Genomic DNA, 17,763 nt, shown 5'->3' with positions numbered 1-17,763 from the left:
ACACAATTACCCAGTTAGGCGGCACGGTGGCGCAGCAGGTAGGTGTCGCAGTCACACAGCTCCAGGGACCTGGAGGTTGTGGGTTCGATTCCCGCTCCGGGTGACTGTCTTTGAGGAGTGTGGTGTGTTCTCTCTGTGTCTGCGTGGGTTTCCTCCGGGTGACTGTCTGTGAGGAGTGTGCTGTGTTCTCCCTGTGTCTGCGTGGGTTTCCTCCGAGATGCTCTGGTTTCCTCCCACAGTCCAACACACGTTGGTAGGTGGATTGGTGACTCCAAAGTGTCCGTAGGTGTGAGTGTGTGAGTGAATGTGTGTGTGTTTGTGTTGCCCTGTGAAGGACTGGCGCCCCCTCCAGGGTGTATACCTGCCTTGCACCCAATTATTCCAGGTAGGCTCTGGACCCACCGTGACCCTGAATTGGATAAGGGTTACAGATAATGAATGAATGAATGTTGCATACTGAGCGTTATTTTGTTGTGAAAGCGTCAATGGACGTCCAAAATCCATCTTAATAAGTTAGTTAAGTGGTGACCAATCGACAACGTCAGTGGACATCCAAAACGCGTTTTTTATACAAGTAATTTATTTCGGGACCAATTAATTTAATTAAAATACGTCTAATAGTCGTCTTTTCAATGTCTTTTCAAAGTCTTTTCAAGACTTTTTTGTGTCCTGAGTCAGTTATTTACAGTTGTTTCTCGTCTGTGAGATTTGAACGGAATGCTAAGTGAGATTTGTTATTTTTGCTCCTGGGCTTCACTACAGAGTGTAATTTACAGCACTGTCCTGAATTCCAAGGGGTTGGTGGGGGGTTGTGTTTTCCTACCCTCCACCAAAAGTTACATAGTGCAGTTTCTGCAGCGCTGAGACTGGAGTAGCAACGACAGAAGCTCTGTTCTCTGTATTACAGCTCAGCGGAACATCACAGTGATTTCAAAGCTGTAGTTTTAAAGTAAAAAACTACCTAGAGTTTTAAAAAAATTTAAATAAGATTTTGTAGAGACCAGGAAATGCAAGCCATTTTTGGAAAATAATCCGGTTGAAAAGTCCCACCCCCTGAAAGGCGACCTCATTCCCAAGTCACTTCTCTAAAACACAGGATGTGAGGGTTTGATGCAGAACAGCAAGTGAAAACCAGTTCGCCTTTAAACACCCTCCACTTCCTCTCTGTGTCTCACCCACTCACCCCAGTGTCCTCCCTCTACGTGTCTTTTCATGTGTAAGTGTCTGCACACGCATGCACAGCACGAGTATCGGGCAGAGTGATCAGAGCCGCTCTGGGGGTGATGTTGTCCAGTCATCAGTCAAATGACCTACTCCATATTTAATGAAGTGAAACACAATGATGGCACAACGACATCAGCGAGAGCCTTGGATGTGGACACCCACCTTATATTCTTCTGTCACACCCCCTCTTACTGATATCAGTACAGTGTTGTGAAAATGAATGACACTGGGGATCCCCAGGATCAAAATACTCTTATCTTACCTAGGGTCCCTTTAAAAACCCCTGCACGTCTATGACACATCAGCTGAGGTATAGTCTTCTCTGTTGTGTTCGGCTCATTGACTTTCACCTAGAGATTTCCCCAGATTTCCCTGAACCTCTAATGATGACGTCTGTGTGAAACACCTAAAACCCTCTGTAGCTGTTCGTATCACGCACCTGCTCCTCGTTAATCATTAAGGACTGGAGTGTATTATTCCGGTTCCAGGAATGTTGGCAGCGTGTTTGTGGAACCTGCTCCTGCGTCTTAAATCTGAAATGTTATTGAAATGTGCTGCAGGTCTCGGTTTCAGAATGAGTGTGCGTTTCCATAAACAGTTGATGAGTCGAACGGATTTTATCTCGTCTCTGTGTTACTCACATTTCCGACTGTCCTCGCTCTTTCTGACCTGGCTTTTTAATTCTCTCTGTTGGGAAACAAGCGGTTAAACCCAGCGCTCCTGCTCTGAAACAGACGCTCTGTTTTGGTGAAAGAGGACAGGCTGTGGCTGATGTGTTTAAGACTGTTGTCTTTGAGCAGTTTCTTATGTAGCTTTACGTTACTTTGCTGCTTTAAAGGCACTGAAATTACACAATATTTTCTTATAATGGTCATTTTGTCCAATGATTCTTCTTAATTTTACTGACACCTAGTGGTCAGTGTCCGAAATCCTGTGCGAGACCTGTTTTAACCCTTTGGGGTCTGAAGCCTTTAACCCTTTGGGATCTGAAGCCTTTAACCCTCTGGGGTCTGAAGACTTTAACCCTCTGGGGTCTGAAGCCTTTAACCCTTTGGGGTCTGAAGCCTTTAACCCTCTGGGGTTTGAAGCCTTTAATCCTTTGGGATCTGAAGACTTTAACCCTCTGGGGTCTGAGGACTTTTATCTTTGAGATATTAATAAACATCCAAAAACATCCAATTGGATGTGTGTTGACACCCGATGGTTAAACAGGACCTCCCCCGTATGGGGTACCCACCTCTTGGAGCAGAAACAGGTTCAATCAGGAACGATTGGTCCTTTATGGAACCAGTTTGTTAGGTTTGGATCGGACAGTGTACTGAAGGTAACGACCGGGCCCTGTTCTTTTCTGCAGAGTTTCCTGGATATTGTGGTGGAGCTGGAGAAGCTGGATCAGATCTCCAGCAGCAGGATGGACGTGATGGAGAAGTATCTCAAAGCCATCCATAGAGCGGACCTGGTTAAGAGACTGCACAAGTATCAGAGCAGAGGTGAGGACGCTTTAATAACCGTCACCTGGGAAAACACATCCTCGCCGATCGTTAGAGCGGGCCATTCAGGAATATTTCTTTTGCTAAACATTTAAAAACATGTTTGTTAAAATAAAACTAGATGGTATTTTTACTTCAAGATCACAGCTTCAGAAACATCATGATGCTCCAGTGAAGTGTAATAGGGAGAATATGGCCTCTGTCATTGCTACTCTGGGTTTAGCACTGCAGAAACTGCACTGTGTAACTTTCTCAAGCCTCCCCTTGATTTCAGGACAGTGCAGTAAATGTGAATTACACTCTGAGTGAAGGGGAGTTGAGGAGCCAAAGTAAAAGAATCATACAGAGTGTTGCTTTACGTGTGTTTTTATCCTCTTACTTTAACACAAAGTTGGAGCTCAACACTTTTGGAGGAGAACACTAACTACTCAACCCGATTACATCATCTCCGCAGTGACAGAGCTGACGTCCCTTCTTTAGAGTTGTAAAAGGAAAGTAAAGAAGTAAAGTCCTTTCTCGCCCCAGACCATTCTCAGAGGGGTTCAGTACGGTGGCCTGTAAGTGCAAAACATCCGCACAAAAACAGAGACGAATGAGAAAAAGAGAGACACACCAACGTTAACTCAAAACAGAAAAGGCAGGTCCTTATTGAGCAACTCAATAACTCAAAGAAGAAAAAAACACTCAAAGAAAAGTGACTCAGCATTTGTCTTGTTGTGTGTGTGTGTGTGGGGGGGGGGGGGGTGACTGGCACTTACAGGAAACCGTAGGCAGGGAAATTAAAACACAATTCAGGGAAGGATTTTTTTATTCTGATGCTGACAAATGCCTTCTTCAGCGCTTCCTCAGACGAAGAGGAAGAAGTACAGATGCTTTATTAATGCCCTCGATGAGATAGAGACACACACACAAACACACATTCACTCTCACACACACACACACACACACACACACTCACTTACACATTCACTCACACACACTCACACATTCACACTCACACACACACACACACACACACACACACACTCACACTCACACTCACACACAATCACACACACACACACACACACACCTCACACACGCACACACAAACACACACTCACACACAACACACACACACAAACACAAACACACTCTCACACACACACACACTCTCACACACACACTCACACACACACACACACAAACACACTCTCACACACTCACACACTCACACACACACACACACACACACACACAAACACAAACACACTCTCACACACACACACACTCTCACACACACACTCACACACACACACACACAAACACACTCTCACACACACGTCAATCACAGCCCTTTGGGAACATGATTGAGTTGTTAATGATTAAGTGCCTTCTGCTGTGGATGGTGAAAAATGTGAAAGTGCAGTGGACTCCACCAAGCAGTGACCGTCTGAACCCAAGCTCACTTCTTTAAGCGTTAGACCGCATGTAGTTTTTTCAGAAATCTCAGTTCACAGTTCCCCGACTGTCCTCAGACGATTGGAGGGTGAGGGTGGGGGCGTGTCCCGGAGGCTGGTTACTTACCGTCAGTTCTGGGTGAAATAAATGTGTAGCTTCTTGAAGTCACACAGCTGTGAGATCTCGTGCCTGCGTTCGGGCGACATCATCTGACTGCAGCGTCATGGGTTAATCCTGAGAGCGAAAGTGTTTGACATAACAGTTTCATGAAGCGTGTCTGAGAAGCAGGTGCTGGGTTGTTCCCTCTCTGTTTCAGTTTCCCGCACCTTACCCATGAATGACTGCTTTGTCTAATATCACTTCCTCTTTCTGTCATTGTTCTTTCTGAATGTACTGAATGTACTGAATGTAATACTCAGGTTTCCAGCCTCATGGAATCCAGTTAAATACAGTTTTACTCAATAATTGCGTCAAGAATTCAAGAACAACGTTCCTCAACGAGCGGCTAGTGTTTATAACGGAGCAGGCCTTTCCTGGACATTGCCTCCCCCTGAGCGTGGGACCTTCTCTGATCTTCACCGCGGCACTGAGTCCGATGTATTTTAGCAGTAAATGATTCAATTATATTTTATAGATTATAATAAACAACACTGTACATGGCTTCAATTAATGAAAGGTTTTGTTGTTTTAATCACCATTTTAAATAATCTTTTGAACAACTTCACCACTTCCTACTGGCATTCATTTCAAAATAAAAGTGTATTTGCAAAAAAAAACATTGATCAGTTAAAACAGTAAATATCTCGAGTCTGTATTTGTTTAAACACGGGTCTGAATTTGCATTTCACACGTTTCCAAGTTGAGAGAGATATTGTAGTTTGTAAAAGACCCGAACGGCTGCTAACAAACGCCAACGCTTGTGTTTGCAGCTGAAAGAGCAGTGCCTTCACAGACGAAGCAGAAAGAGGAGTGGCGCCCGTTCCGAGCAGAACCAGTGAGTGCAGTTTCTTTTACCGCTTCATTGTTACAGTTACAGAATGACGAATGACCTCATTTCCTGTGTCCTGTTCACTTATAGACAAAGCCCTTATCTAGACCTCTGCCCACTTCCTGCGGAACACGACCGGATTTATCTAAACCCTGTGGTGAGTTCCTAAATATGTTTCAGCTGAATTTAATCTAAAACAGGAACCGGAGGATGCTTTCACCTCTAAGAGGAAATGTTACATTCCAGAAATGATACAATCCCAAACATCAGAAGGATGTTGGTTTTAATCCAGATTTAGTTTTGTGTTACTTTCTAAAATAAACATAGAAATAGAAATAAAACACAGAAAAAACATCTTAAATTCGTCTTAAACAGTCGTTTATCGTATTTCTCATTGTGAAAACATTTTAAAAATTAAATTAATAAAGTGAATAAAAGAGATCCAATAAAATGAAGTTGGTTTCATTTATAAATAAAAAATTTGATGCTGTTTTCAAGAGTCTCAAAGCAAACCTGATAATAACAGAATAATAACCGTATACTCCACATAAGATTATGTATTTTATGTCAAATAACAGACTGAGTATTTGACCATGTCTGTATTTTTCATATAATAAAGTAATAAATAAAATAAAACTATAATTATTTTGTGTTAAAGGCGTACAATAAACGTATTCTTCATATAATAACAGTCTTATGATGTTGTTGTGTTGCTGAATCTGAAACAGAGTCAATATCATGAGAATATTAAACCCGACTGGCTGCACCACAGTTGGTAGATCATTAGATTATTCACTACTTTCACCAGATACAATCACTCAGAACATCCCATGAACATCTAGAAATCCTTAAAACATTCTCAAAACCATAATTAATTGAATTAGATAAAAGGAGCAGACTGCTGTATTGATTATTATCATTATTTGTTGTGTGTATGTGAAGTGAAGTAGTTATAGTCTTAAATCTGCACCGATTACTGTTTCTGCTTGACGCTAAACTGCATTTTGTCGCCCCCTGGTGGTACTGTACATACACACATTAAACTGGCGCATAACTGGCGAAACACTGACTGCTCAGATTCATTCTGCTGTATTTCTCAGAGGTTAATATCAAGAGTATCTTCCCGTCTTTCAGAGGTTTAACGTGTGAAATTCTGTTCTGTTTTCAGCGAGTGCTACAGTTATTCAGAGACCCTCCTCCAGCAGGCCCTGTGAGGTAATGACGACTTGAATCCCTCATTTCTTACAGACTACAGCTGCACAGAGTGGGAATCAGTCTGGAACTGAACAGCGATGAACAGTCGCAGCTCAAACCCTGGTGTCAGTCCAGTAGAGCACCTTACTGTCTGTGTGGGTCGGACGGCCCTCCCTCTCCCCCATCACTTAACATGTTGTTAGCGAGCTTTAGCATCTGTTAGCTAACGTCTCTTTTCCACTGCGTGGAATCTACTCGACTCGACTGTACTCTACTTTTTTGTTTTCCATCAGGTAAATGTGATCTTGGTTCTGAAACCAGGTTCTTCCCCAGTAAACAAGGACGTTCAAAATAGGTCTAAAAGTAGTCTGCCCGTCAAGGACATATTTTAAACGTCAATGGACGTCCAAAATCCGTCTTAATAAGTTAGTTAAGTGGTGACCAATCGATAACGTCAGTGGACGTCCAAAATACGTCTAATAGTCGTCTTTTCAATGTCTGTGTTTGGACGTCTTTTGAACTTTCATTTTCAACCTTAAGAGAACGTTGATTAGACGGCAGTCATTACGTTATTTCAACGTTGAATCAACGGCTAAATATTTACTGGGTTGTTTAGTCGCTGTTCTCTCGTGGTTCAGAGCGAGTCGAGTAGGGACTAAACCGTGGCGTGTAAACCTTGCAGAGCACTGATCGTCCAGAGAGAGTCGTCACTCTACGCCACGCAACGCAGACGTCCAGCACCAACTCTCCATCTGTAAAATCTCCAGCTGCAGCAGAGATCACGTTTGTTTTTATCCGACTCACGACGGCAGCTCGTAAAATTACGCCGTGGTCTTTTGAAGAGGTTCAAAAGCTACTTGGATCGGGCTGATAGCATTCTGACACCATGCCGGATCTCTGGCGCACTGATGTGGCTGTGAAAAATAAAAAATCAGATTCGCCCAGTGATCAGACAGATCTCTGGATCTGAGACGTGCAGCTTTCACTCTCAACCGCACCAACAATAGGCCGTCTAGCCACTAAGCCAATCAGAAACAGGGCAGGGTCTTGGGTCTTGGCCAAACAGATTGAAGATATGCTACTGTACAATAAGCTTATATTGGGTGTGTTCATCCCGTGTCTGAATGTTGTTTGTTTATTTCCAAAAAATTCACCAGAATCTATCATTTAAGGGACTATTTTTGAAAATGTTCTCCCAGGGGAGCGTACCCCTGGACCCCACTGGACAATAATGATTATCAGGGTCATACCCGGGCAGGTGCCATGCAGTTAGTGTTATCCTCCACGTGTGTGTGTGTGTGTGTGTGTGTGTGTGTGTGTGTGTGTGTTAAACAGGAAAGAAATTAAGAATCTTTCTGTTCCCTCTCCTGTAATCTGCAGAGACTCGAGGAGGTGTACAGGATGGAGAGGTGTCCCAGAGGGCTGTGTGTGATCATAGACTGTGTGGGGACCGAAGGAGGTAAGAGACAACGGGAGGCAAAATAAAAGTCTTCAGAAATGTGGTTTCAATATTCAACCGACTGTAATTCAGAGGTTGCTCTGCATACTTTGTTAGACCCCTATCCCCCTGTGGGGATCCAGCTTGACTAGAGTGCTCCAGTGTGGTCAGCGGAGCTGAGAGAGTGGACAGTGAGTGTAGAAACAAGGAGGTGTCTTTAATGTTATGGCTGACGGTTGTATGTTGTCTTCTTCTCTGCTCCTGCAGTCTTGCTCCAGCAGGTTTTCGAGAGCCTCCACTTCAGCGTGAGTGTGCACAGCCTGCTGAGTGTCCAGGACATGAGGTCCACTCTGACTGACGTCTCCAGACAGAGAAGTCACTACGAGGCCGATGCCTTCGTGTGCTGCGTGATCAGCCGGACCTGGGCCTCCGATCTCCTCGGGACCAACACCTGTGGTTCTGGCTTGAGCCTGGACTCCGTCCGCAGTCTTTTCAGCTCCGACCACTGCCCGGGTTTGGCGGGAAAACCCAAACTCTTCTTCATCCAGGGCTACAAAGTGTCCAGCCCTGCTGCTGAGGAGGGACATCTGGAGACAGATGCGCCCATTCACTCCCCCTGCAGGACAGCACAGATTCCAGCTGATGCAGATGTGTTCTGGAGCCACTGCTGGACACAGGAGCAACAGCTGGAAACGGTCAACCACCATTCGGTCTACCTCCGCTCGCTTAGAGACGCCCTGCAGCGCAGACGGACCAGGTACGGGACGCGGTACAGTTACTAACGCTACATGCTTTAGCGCCACCTAGTGGATGAACCAATGTCCAATCAGAGATCAGGAGAAACATTTAATCCAATTAAGAAGAGAGCTTCTTCCTAATTCAATTGGGGAGTTAGGGTTCTCCTCGGAGTGTGTTGAGGCCTAGGTTGGGGGTGGAGTTACAGACCCAGGAAAAGAGGCGGTGTTAGTAAACAGTGAAAAGTGAGGACTTTAATTCACCTTCGTTAACTGTCTCTCTCTCTCTCTCTCTCTCTCTGTCTCTCTCTCTCTCTCTCTCTCTCTCTGTCTCTCTCTCTGTCTCTCTCTCTCTCTCTCTCTCTCAGGAGGATTAATTTACAAGACGTACACGTGGAAGTGAACCGAGCTGTGTATGAGCACAACCGTGGAAACTCATCCTCATCCTCCTCATCCTCGTATTATATCAGTCTCAAACACACACTGAGGAGACAAGTCTATTTCTCATGATATTCATGATTATTATTCCTGCTGTTAATTAAGCTTCATTAACTTTAACGTCAGGAGTTAGCTCATTCATTTATGCATTATATTTATTAATCAATCACTTTGATACAGATGGGATTTGACGAAACTGTCAGAGAGAGACAGTGAGAGAGCGAGAGAAAGAGACAGTGAGAGACAGAGAGAGAGAGAGAGAGAGAGAGAGAGACAGTGAGAGAGCGAGAGAGAGAGAGAGACAGTGAGAGAGAGAGAGACAGAGAGAGAGAGAGAGAGAGAGACAGTGAGAGAGAGAGAGAGAGAGACAGAGAGAGAGAGAGAGAGACAGTGAGAGAGAGAGAGAGACAGTGAGAGAGAGAGAGAGAGAGACAGAGAGAGAGAGAGAGAGAGAGACAGTGAGAGAGAGAGAGAGAGACAGAGAGAGAGAGAGAGAGACAGTGAGAGAGAGAGAGAGACAGTGAGAGAGAGAGAGAGAGAGACAGAGAGAGAGAGAGAGACAGTGAGAGAGAGAGAGACAGAGAGAGAGAGAGAGACAGAGAGAGAGAGAGAGAGAGAGAGAGAGAGAGGTAAAGGAATACACATAAACTGTGAAAGAGATCGACAGGCATCCACTCAAACACTAATAAGGCAGATAGACAGATAGACACAGAGAAATGGAGAGAGACAGATAGACAGACAGACACAGAGAAATGGAGAGAGACAGATAGACAGACAGACACAGAGAAATGGACAGAGACAGATAGACAGACACAGAGAAATGGAGAGAGACAGATAGACAGACACAGAGAAATGGAGAGAGACAGATAGACAGACAGACACAGAGAAATGGAGAGAGACAGATAGACAGACAGACACAGAGAAATGGAGAGAGACAGATAGACAGACAGACACAGAGAAATGGAGAGAGACAGATAGACAGATAGACGCAGAGAAATGGACAGAGACAGAGAGACAGACAGACACAGAGAAATGGAGAGAGACAGATAGACAGACAGACACAGAGAAATGGAGAGAGACAGATAGACAGACACAGAGAAATGGACAGAGACAGACAGACAGACACAGAGAAATGGAGAGAGACAGATAGACAGACAGACACAGAGAAATGGAGAGAGACAGAGAGACAGACAGACACAGAAATGGAGAGAGACAGATAGACAGACACAGAGAAATGGAGAGAGACAGATAGACAGACAGACACAGAGAAATGGAGAGAGACAGACAGACAGACAGACACAGAGAAATGGAGAGAGACAGACAGACAGACACAGAGAAATGGAGAGAGACAGACAGACAGACACAGAGAAATGGAGAGAGACAGATAGACAGACACAGAGAAATGGAGAGAGACAGATAGACAGACACAGAGAAATGGAGAGAGACAGATAGACAGACAGACACAGAGAAATGGAGAGAGACAGACAGACAGACAGACACAGAGAAATGGAGAGAGACAGACAGACAGACACAGAGAAATGGAGAGAGACAGACAGACAGACACAGAGAAATGGAGAGAGACAGATAGACAGACACAGAGAAATGGAGAGAGACAGATAGACAGACACAGAGAAATGGAGAGAGACAGATAGACAGACAGACACAGAAATGGAGAGAGACAGATAGACAGACAGACACAGAGAAATGGAGAGAGACAGATAGACAGACAGACACAGAGAAATGGAGAGAGACAGAGAGACAGACAGACACAGAGAAATGGAGAGAGACAGAGAGACAGACAGACAGCAGGCAGAGACACACAGCTTTATGTTTAGTTTCCTGAATTTTATAAAATGAACCGAAAGATTCACATTGAATCACGTTCCAATAAATTTTTATTGAGCACTAAATTAATTGTTGTATTCAAATACAGTTTGTAATTAAGGCAGAGTGTGATTGATATTGGTGGTGGTGGTGGTGGTGGGCTGCTGTAGTGTCAGATGTCCGCCAGAGGGCGCTGTGAAGCTGCAAATCACCATCTCAGTCTTTTATCATCAGCAGCAGCAGCAGGGGCTGGTTTTTCAAAAGTTATCTGACTAAAGCTCAGCAAACTTTCCGCATGTAAACTGTTAAAAAAAACAAAAAACAAAGTGGCTCTGTCCGCTGTGCTAGGCTTTATCTCCCTCTGCTCACGGCAGAGAAACAGTCCAAACACTGAAAGGCAGGAAAAATGGCTCTGTTCCTGCTCCATAGGTGGGTGATATTGATTACTTTACATTATTTAAGGTGGAACTGACTCTACATTCGGGGGAGCGCCAGCATGAAAGTAAACACAGAGCGAAAGATTCAGGTGTAAATCAAACAGTGAATAAAACTTTACAACTTCAGCCACATTCCACTTTAATAACCGCAGAGCTCCTGGACGTCAACAAATGAAAACAAATCACTGATGTTCCCTTTAAACAGGATTAAAGGCTACAAAGTGGTTTTTCAAAATTGAAACAGAAATCTTGGATAATTTTGACGCCAAATTCCAGAATGATTTTTACTTCACACTGAGAGGTGGAGTTCAGGACACACTCTGCGTTGTGTAAATGGTTTAAAACACTCACAATCATAAACATCATCTAAACTTAAAAATGTAAACAATGTTTCAAATTAATTGAGAATGTAACACGGTGATGAATCTTATTTTAATAGAACGGTAATATTAAGTAACATTTGGGATTTATTTAAAAAATATATCAGTTTAGCAAAATACCTAACTCTAAAATATCACTTGTCCAGCAGATGGCAACATCGAGGTGTTTTAAAAGCTCTGAATATTATATGATTAAATGAAGATGAACTTAAATCAGTCTGAAAATATTTTTAAAAAACTGTAAAAAAAAATCTGAGAAATCATTTCGATTGTCGGAGGAAAAAATATGGGATTTGATCATCAGGGAAATTTGGATCAGGATTATAAGCTTCCGGAACTGGCCCCAGCCCTGACTGAACACACACACACACACACACACACACACACACACACACACACAGACTAATGAACTAGAGGCACTGAGTATACACACACACACACACACACACACAGACTAGTGAACTAGAGGCACTGAGTATACACACACACACACAGACTAATGAACTAGAGGCACTGAGTATACACACACACACACACACACACACACACAGACTAGTGAACTAGAGGCACTGAGTATACACACACACACAGACTAGTGAACTAGAGGCACTGAGTATACACACACACACACAGACTAGTGAACTAGAGGCACTGAGTATATACACACACACACACACAGACTAGTGAACTAGAGGCACTGAGTATACACACACACACACAGACTAGGGAACTAGAGGCAGAGTATACACACACACACACACACAGACTAGTGAACTAGAGGCACTGAGTATACACACACACACAGAGACTAGTGAACTAGAGGCACTGAGTATACACACACACACACACAGACTAGTGAACTAGAGGCACTGAGTATACACACACACACAGAGACTAGTGAACTAGAGGCACTGAGTATACACACACACACACACAGACTAGGGAACTAGAGGCAGAGTATACACACACACACACACAGACTAGTGAACTAGAGGCACTGAGTATACACACACACACACAGACTAATGAACTAGAGGCACTGAGTATACACACACACACACACACACACAGACTAGTGAACTAGAGGCACTGAGTATATACACACACACACACACACACACAGACTAGTGAACTAGAGGCACTGAGTATACACACACACACACAGACTAGTGAACTAGAGGCAGAGTATACACACACACACACACAGACTAGTGAACTAGAGGCACTGAGTATACACACACACACACAGACTAGTGAACTAGAGGCAGAGTATACACACACACACACACAGACTAGTGAACTAGAGGCACTGAGTATACACACACACACAGACTAGTGAACTAGAGGTACTGAGTATACACACACACACAGACTAGTGAACTAGAGGCACTGAGTATATACACACACACACACACAAAGCCTAGTGAACTAGAGGCACTGAGTACACACACACACACACACACAGACTAGTGAACTAGAGGCACTGAGTATACACACACACACACACACACACACACACATATATATGTACACTAGTGAACTAGGGGCATGAAGTACACACACACACACTAGTGAGCTAGGAGCACTGAGTATACACACATACGTACACTAGTGAACTAGAGGCACAAAGTACACACACACACACTACCACATACACACACTAGTGAGCTAGGAGCCCTGAGTACACACACATACGTACACTAGTGAATTAGAGGCACAAAGTACACACACACAGACACACCGCCATATACACACACTAGTGAACTAGGAGCACTGAGTACACACATACGTACACTAGTGAACTAGAGGCACAAAGTACACACACACACACTACCACATACACACACTAGTGAGCTAGGAGCCCTGAGTACACACACATACGTACACTAGTGAATTAGAGGCACAAAGTACACACACACAGACACACCGCCATATACACACACTAGTGAACTAGGAGCACTGAGTACACACATACGTACACTAGTGAACTAGAGGCACAAAGTACACACACACTGCCACATACACACACTAGTGAACTAATAGCACTGAGTACACACATACACACACACACCGTCACATACACACAATAGTGAACTAGGTGCACTGAGTACACACACAAATGTACTAGGGGCACTGACTACACACCCACACACACTAGTGAACTAGGGGCACTGAGTACTCTCTCACACACACACACACACTTGTTCAAGGGCACCTCAGCTGTGGATGTTGAGGGAGGAGGCAGTGCCATTCCTTCACTGTGTTTCCGAAGCCCACTTTCATTTAGTCCCCTTCAGAATTCTCCACTTTTTCCACATTCAGAATGATGTATTACACCCTACGTCCTACATCTCAGCCGCCCAAGGTCACCACGCTCAATGCCAAGCGCAGGCCAGAGAGGCCCCGAGCCCCCAGCACTGGAACTGTGCTCTGTGCAGTGAATAAAGGAGATCTGTCTGGTGATTTTCAGACGGGTTGGAGTGGCGTTTATGATCTAACACCAGCTCCTGACCTCAGTAAGCGTTGTTTCACAGAATGCCATCAAATCCTCACAGAAATGTTCTGACATGTGCAGTAGTGCCTTTCCAGAGGAGCAGCAGCAGGTACTGCAGCAAAGGGGGATATATTTTACACTGTGTGTGTGTGTGGAGTCTCCTGTACTGATACAATGACCTGTAAAAGCTGAAGCTGATTCACAGCTGAGTCTCCCCTGCGCTGCATGTAAAGTGAATGGAGACTAAGAACGAAGCTGTAGCCAATACCAGCGCAGAGGGGCGTGGCCTCTCGGAATACAGGTGGATAAGCAAACCAATTCCACCAGCCAATCACAGCGCAGGAGGCGGGCTCTACTCACCACCACTAGCCAATCCACCCGAGAGACAGATGAGAGAGAAACAGACAGTCTGAGAGACAGACAGAAAGAGAAGGAGACAGACAGATAGAAGGTGAGACAGCAGACGTAGACACAGACAGTGTCAGAGATACAGGCAGGTGATCAGACAGACAGTGTCAGACAGACAGACATAGATAGATACATAGTTTAAGTAAAGCCACACCTCCGAATAAATCAAACACACCAATCCCAGAGCAGTGAATGGGCGTGTCTGTACCCAGCCAATCAGGCCGCGGAGGGGCGTGGCCTGTCTGAAAGCGGGTGGGGGCAGAGCCTCGGAGAGCGGCGCGGTCAGTGCGCGGATCCGCTGCGGCTGCAATGGCGGAGTGAAGGAGTTGAGGACTTTCCCGTGTGAATTCCTGCCTCTGTGAGAGGGGCTCCGGGCCGGGGGACGCATCAGGGTGTGTGTGTGTTCTTCTGTCTCCTCGCGCGGGTTGACTAGCTGCGGACCCCTGCCTGTGAGAGAGAGAGAGGGAGGGAGAGAGAGAGAGCTGCGCACACATCTGCATGGGAGCGCGGAGCTGCACCCTGTCCTCGCCGCGCTGAGCTGAGCCCTCGCCCCGCTGATCTCCGGAGGATCTCCCGCGGAGGCTCGGGTGGGTGACCATGGCCGAGCGCGGTTCCTCCGGGCTGATGATGGTGATGATGATGGAGCCCTCGCCGGCCCTGGCGCTCACTCTGCCGGCCGAGGTGCGGGAGAAGCTGGCCGAGCTGGAGCTGGAGCTTTCTGAAGGTGAGCAGTGCGTACCCTCTTGCGCCTGTGTGTGTGTGTGTGTGTGTGTGTGTGAGTGTGAGCTGCAGCTGGGTTGCAGCCTTCACACTGTGTGCTGGGTTCTGGTCCTGACTCAAGGTGAACGGTGTCTTGACAAAACAAAACAGGGCTGCGGTTCACTGCTGAAGCCCAGTCTTGCGCTTACTCACTGTGTTCTTAATGTTTTGGCTTGTTTTGCCTGAAATGCACACAGCAAGCCTCCAGGAGGTTAGACAGCGGTGTCACTGGTTGCTGGTGGGGGGCTGTAAGACCAGGGCCCATGGGTTTTAGCTGCTTCCTTTGTCCTGGGATCACTAAGCTGGGTCCAGTTCGTCCAGGGTCCGGTTTATCCAGGGTTCTCAGGGTTCAGGTTCTGGGAGGATGGTGTCTTAACGAAACAGGGGGAAAACAGGGTTGTGGTTCCGTGCTGGAACCCCAGTGTGGCTCAGCTGTGTCTTGGCAAGGCTGGATCCGACCTGGACCCTTGGGTTTTAGCTCTGTGCCATGTGCAGGGACCTTTAAGCTGGGTGTGATGGGTCTGAGAGAAGTCTTTCCACTGTTCTGCTGCATCGGGGGCTTTAAAAAAAGAGCGGTGGGTCAGCATTAAAGCCCACTGTCGGTCTGGTTGATTGTATACACGCTTTCATGTCGGCGTCGTGTGCTGTCTTGATTCACATGGAATCTATTGGAAGCTTTGGGTCTGGAAAATGAGTGGTGTACCACCTGGGGGCGGGGTTTAAGCGGGGGCTGTGTCCCATGGGTTTTAGCTCTGTGTTCCTCCTGAGGTCTCTGAGCGGAGTCCAGGAAACCCAAGGCTGATTCATCCAAGGTTCTGGTTCTGGTTCGGGTTCTGAGTGAACGGTGCCTTGATAAACAAAACAAGGACATGGTTCGCTGAGTTTGTTGGTCAGATTCACTGTGTACGTAATGTCAACACTCACTTTGGAGTAAACACTCCACTTCATTCGCACGCTCCAAAAGTTACATAGTGTGGTTTCTGCAGTGCTGAGCCCAGGGTAGCAAGCACAGCGGCTCTGTTCTCTCTATTACAGCTCAGAGAAGCTTCACGGTGAAAATAAAGCTGTAATTTGAAGGTAAAAATACTACTTAGTGTTGCTTTAATGACATTCGAGGACATTGAGAAACGAACACGTCCTGAGAAAGACAACCTTTAAACGGGATCCTAAAAAAACCCCGTGAACATTAAAAGTGGGCTTGTGTCTGCTACGAGACCAGTGTGCAGCGCAGACATTGTTCTCCTTCCTCACCGCTTCCTGAGGAGGGTAGGAAACAGACTGTATCTCTGCTTTAGGAAATACAGTGGTGCTGGTCCGCCTCCAGTGTTCAGAACAAACTTTCTGCATGTCCACTGTCTCTAAGGCCACTTTCCCCAATGTCCTTCTGCATGAACGCTTGACTAGGGCTCGAGTGTATTCTCGGCAGAACGGTGCAGTGGTGTTATTTACAGGCTGTGTTTTTTTTGCCGTGTAGCGCTAGACTTTTCTAGTTTTCGTTTGTTCAAAATCTGTTGTATTCCTTGGACCTGTGGTTCTCACAAGTTCAGACCATTATCACACACACACACACACACACACGCACACACACAGCTTCCTGCGCTGTAGACATACGTATGCATTTAACGCTTACAATATTAGTGAAAAGACAGTGGAAGGGACCACATCATTGAGCTTTAAACACTCCCTCAGCTCAGCTTCCATTTTGTCACTGAAAGTGGTCTTGGTCTTGGTCTCAGTCGTCTCTGACCAGTGGTAAACAAAGTTTTTCACCTGATTTCTGTGGCTTACCTGCTTTTGCAGTCCACAGGTGAGATGTTTCTTGTGATTGAAACTGCTTCAGATCTTTAATTTAACATTGGCGCACACATACATAACTGTATGTGAACAGAATTTCTGAAACTCTGAATCCGTTTGTGTTGTTTACATATGAACGTGTTTTTCATTCATTAGACCCTCTATCATTAAATGAAGTAAATTTTCAGATGTTATCTGGAGTACCACCTCAAGATGCTTTGTGTAACACCAGTGTCACACGAACCACAGTTTTCCTGTTTCCACTGCAGGGACAGAACTCGGATGGTAACGGTTCCTGTGGTTTTTTTACATAAACACGGTTCGGCACGGAGCACTTACAAATTCCACCCTGAGCCTGGTTTTCTCAGCACGGTTAAGGAGAACACACCACACTCCTCACAGACAGTCACCCGGAGGAAACCTACACAGACACAGGGAGAACACACCACACTCCTCACAGACAGTCACCCGGAGGAAACCTACACAGACACAGGGAGAACACACCACACTCCTCACAGACAGTCACCCGGAGGAAACCCACACAGACACAGGGAGAACACACCACACTCCTCACAGACAGTCACCCGGAGGAAACCCACGCAGACACAGCGAGAACACACCACACTCCTCACAGACAGTCACCCGGAGGAAACCCACGCAGACACAGACAGAACACACCACACTCCTCACAGACAGTCACCCGGAGGAAACCCACGCAGAC

The 17,763-nt window shown here is 45.7% G+C and overlaps 2 protein-coding genes across 6 annotated transcripts in view; both read left to right on the top strand.

Moving 5' to 3' along the window:
• LOC136664192 (CASP8 and FADD-like apoptosis regulator) overlaps positions 1-9,252 on the top strand; it is a 15,535-nt gene extending 6,283 nt beyond the window's left edge. For both annotated transcript variants that reach the window (XM_066641288.1, XM_066641289.1), the window contains exons 4-10: positions 2,579-2,714; positions 5,084-5,148; positions 5,233-5,299; positions 6,311-6,357; positions 7,717-7,795; positions 8,042-8,531; positions 8,877-9,252. In XM_066641288.1, the coding sequence (XP_066497385.1) occupies positions 2,579-2,714; positions 5,084-5,148; positions 5,233-5,299; positions 6,311-6,357; positions 7,717-7,795; positions 8,042-8,531; positions 8,877-9,018 (1,026 nt within the window). In that variant the 3' untranslated portion in view covers positions 9,019-9,252. The remainder of the gene's footprint in view (positions 1-2,578; positions 2,715-5,083; positions 5,149-5,232; positions 5,300-6,310; positions 6,358-7,716; positions 7,796-8,041; positions 8,532-8,876) is intronic.
• A 5,528-nt stretch (positions 9,253-14,780) lies between these two features.
• Positions 14,781-17,763, top strand: part of dip2a (disco-interacting protein 2 homolog A) — a 128,836-nt gene continuing 125,853 nt past the window's right edge. For all 4 annotated transcript variants that reach the window (XR_010804650.1, XM_066686276.1, XM_066686274.1 and 1 more), the window contains exon 1: positions 14,781-15,213. Coding sequence is in view for 3 of the 4 variants with exons in the window: in XM_066686276.1 (XP_066542373.1) it covers positions 15,087-15,213 (127 nt within the window). In the remaining variant the exon portion in view is untranslated. The remainder of the gene's footprint in view (positions 15,214-17,763) is intronic.

The sequence above is a fragment of the Hoplias malabaricus genome, chromosome 12, assembly GCF_029633855.1.
Source record: "Hoplias malabaricus isolate fHopMal1 chromosome 12, fHopMal1.hap1, whole genome shotgun sequence".
NCBI classification, from domain to species: domain Eukaryota; kingdom Metazoa; phylum Chordata; class Actinopteri; order Characiformes; family Erythrinidae; genus Hoplias; species Hoplias malabaricus.
This window is presented reverse-complemented; position numbering and strand designations above follow the sequence as displayed.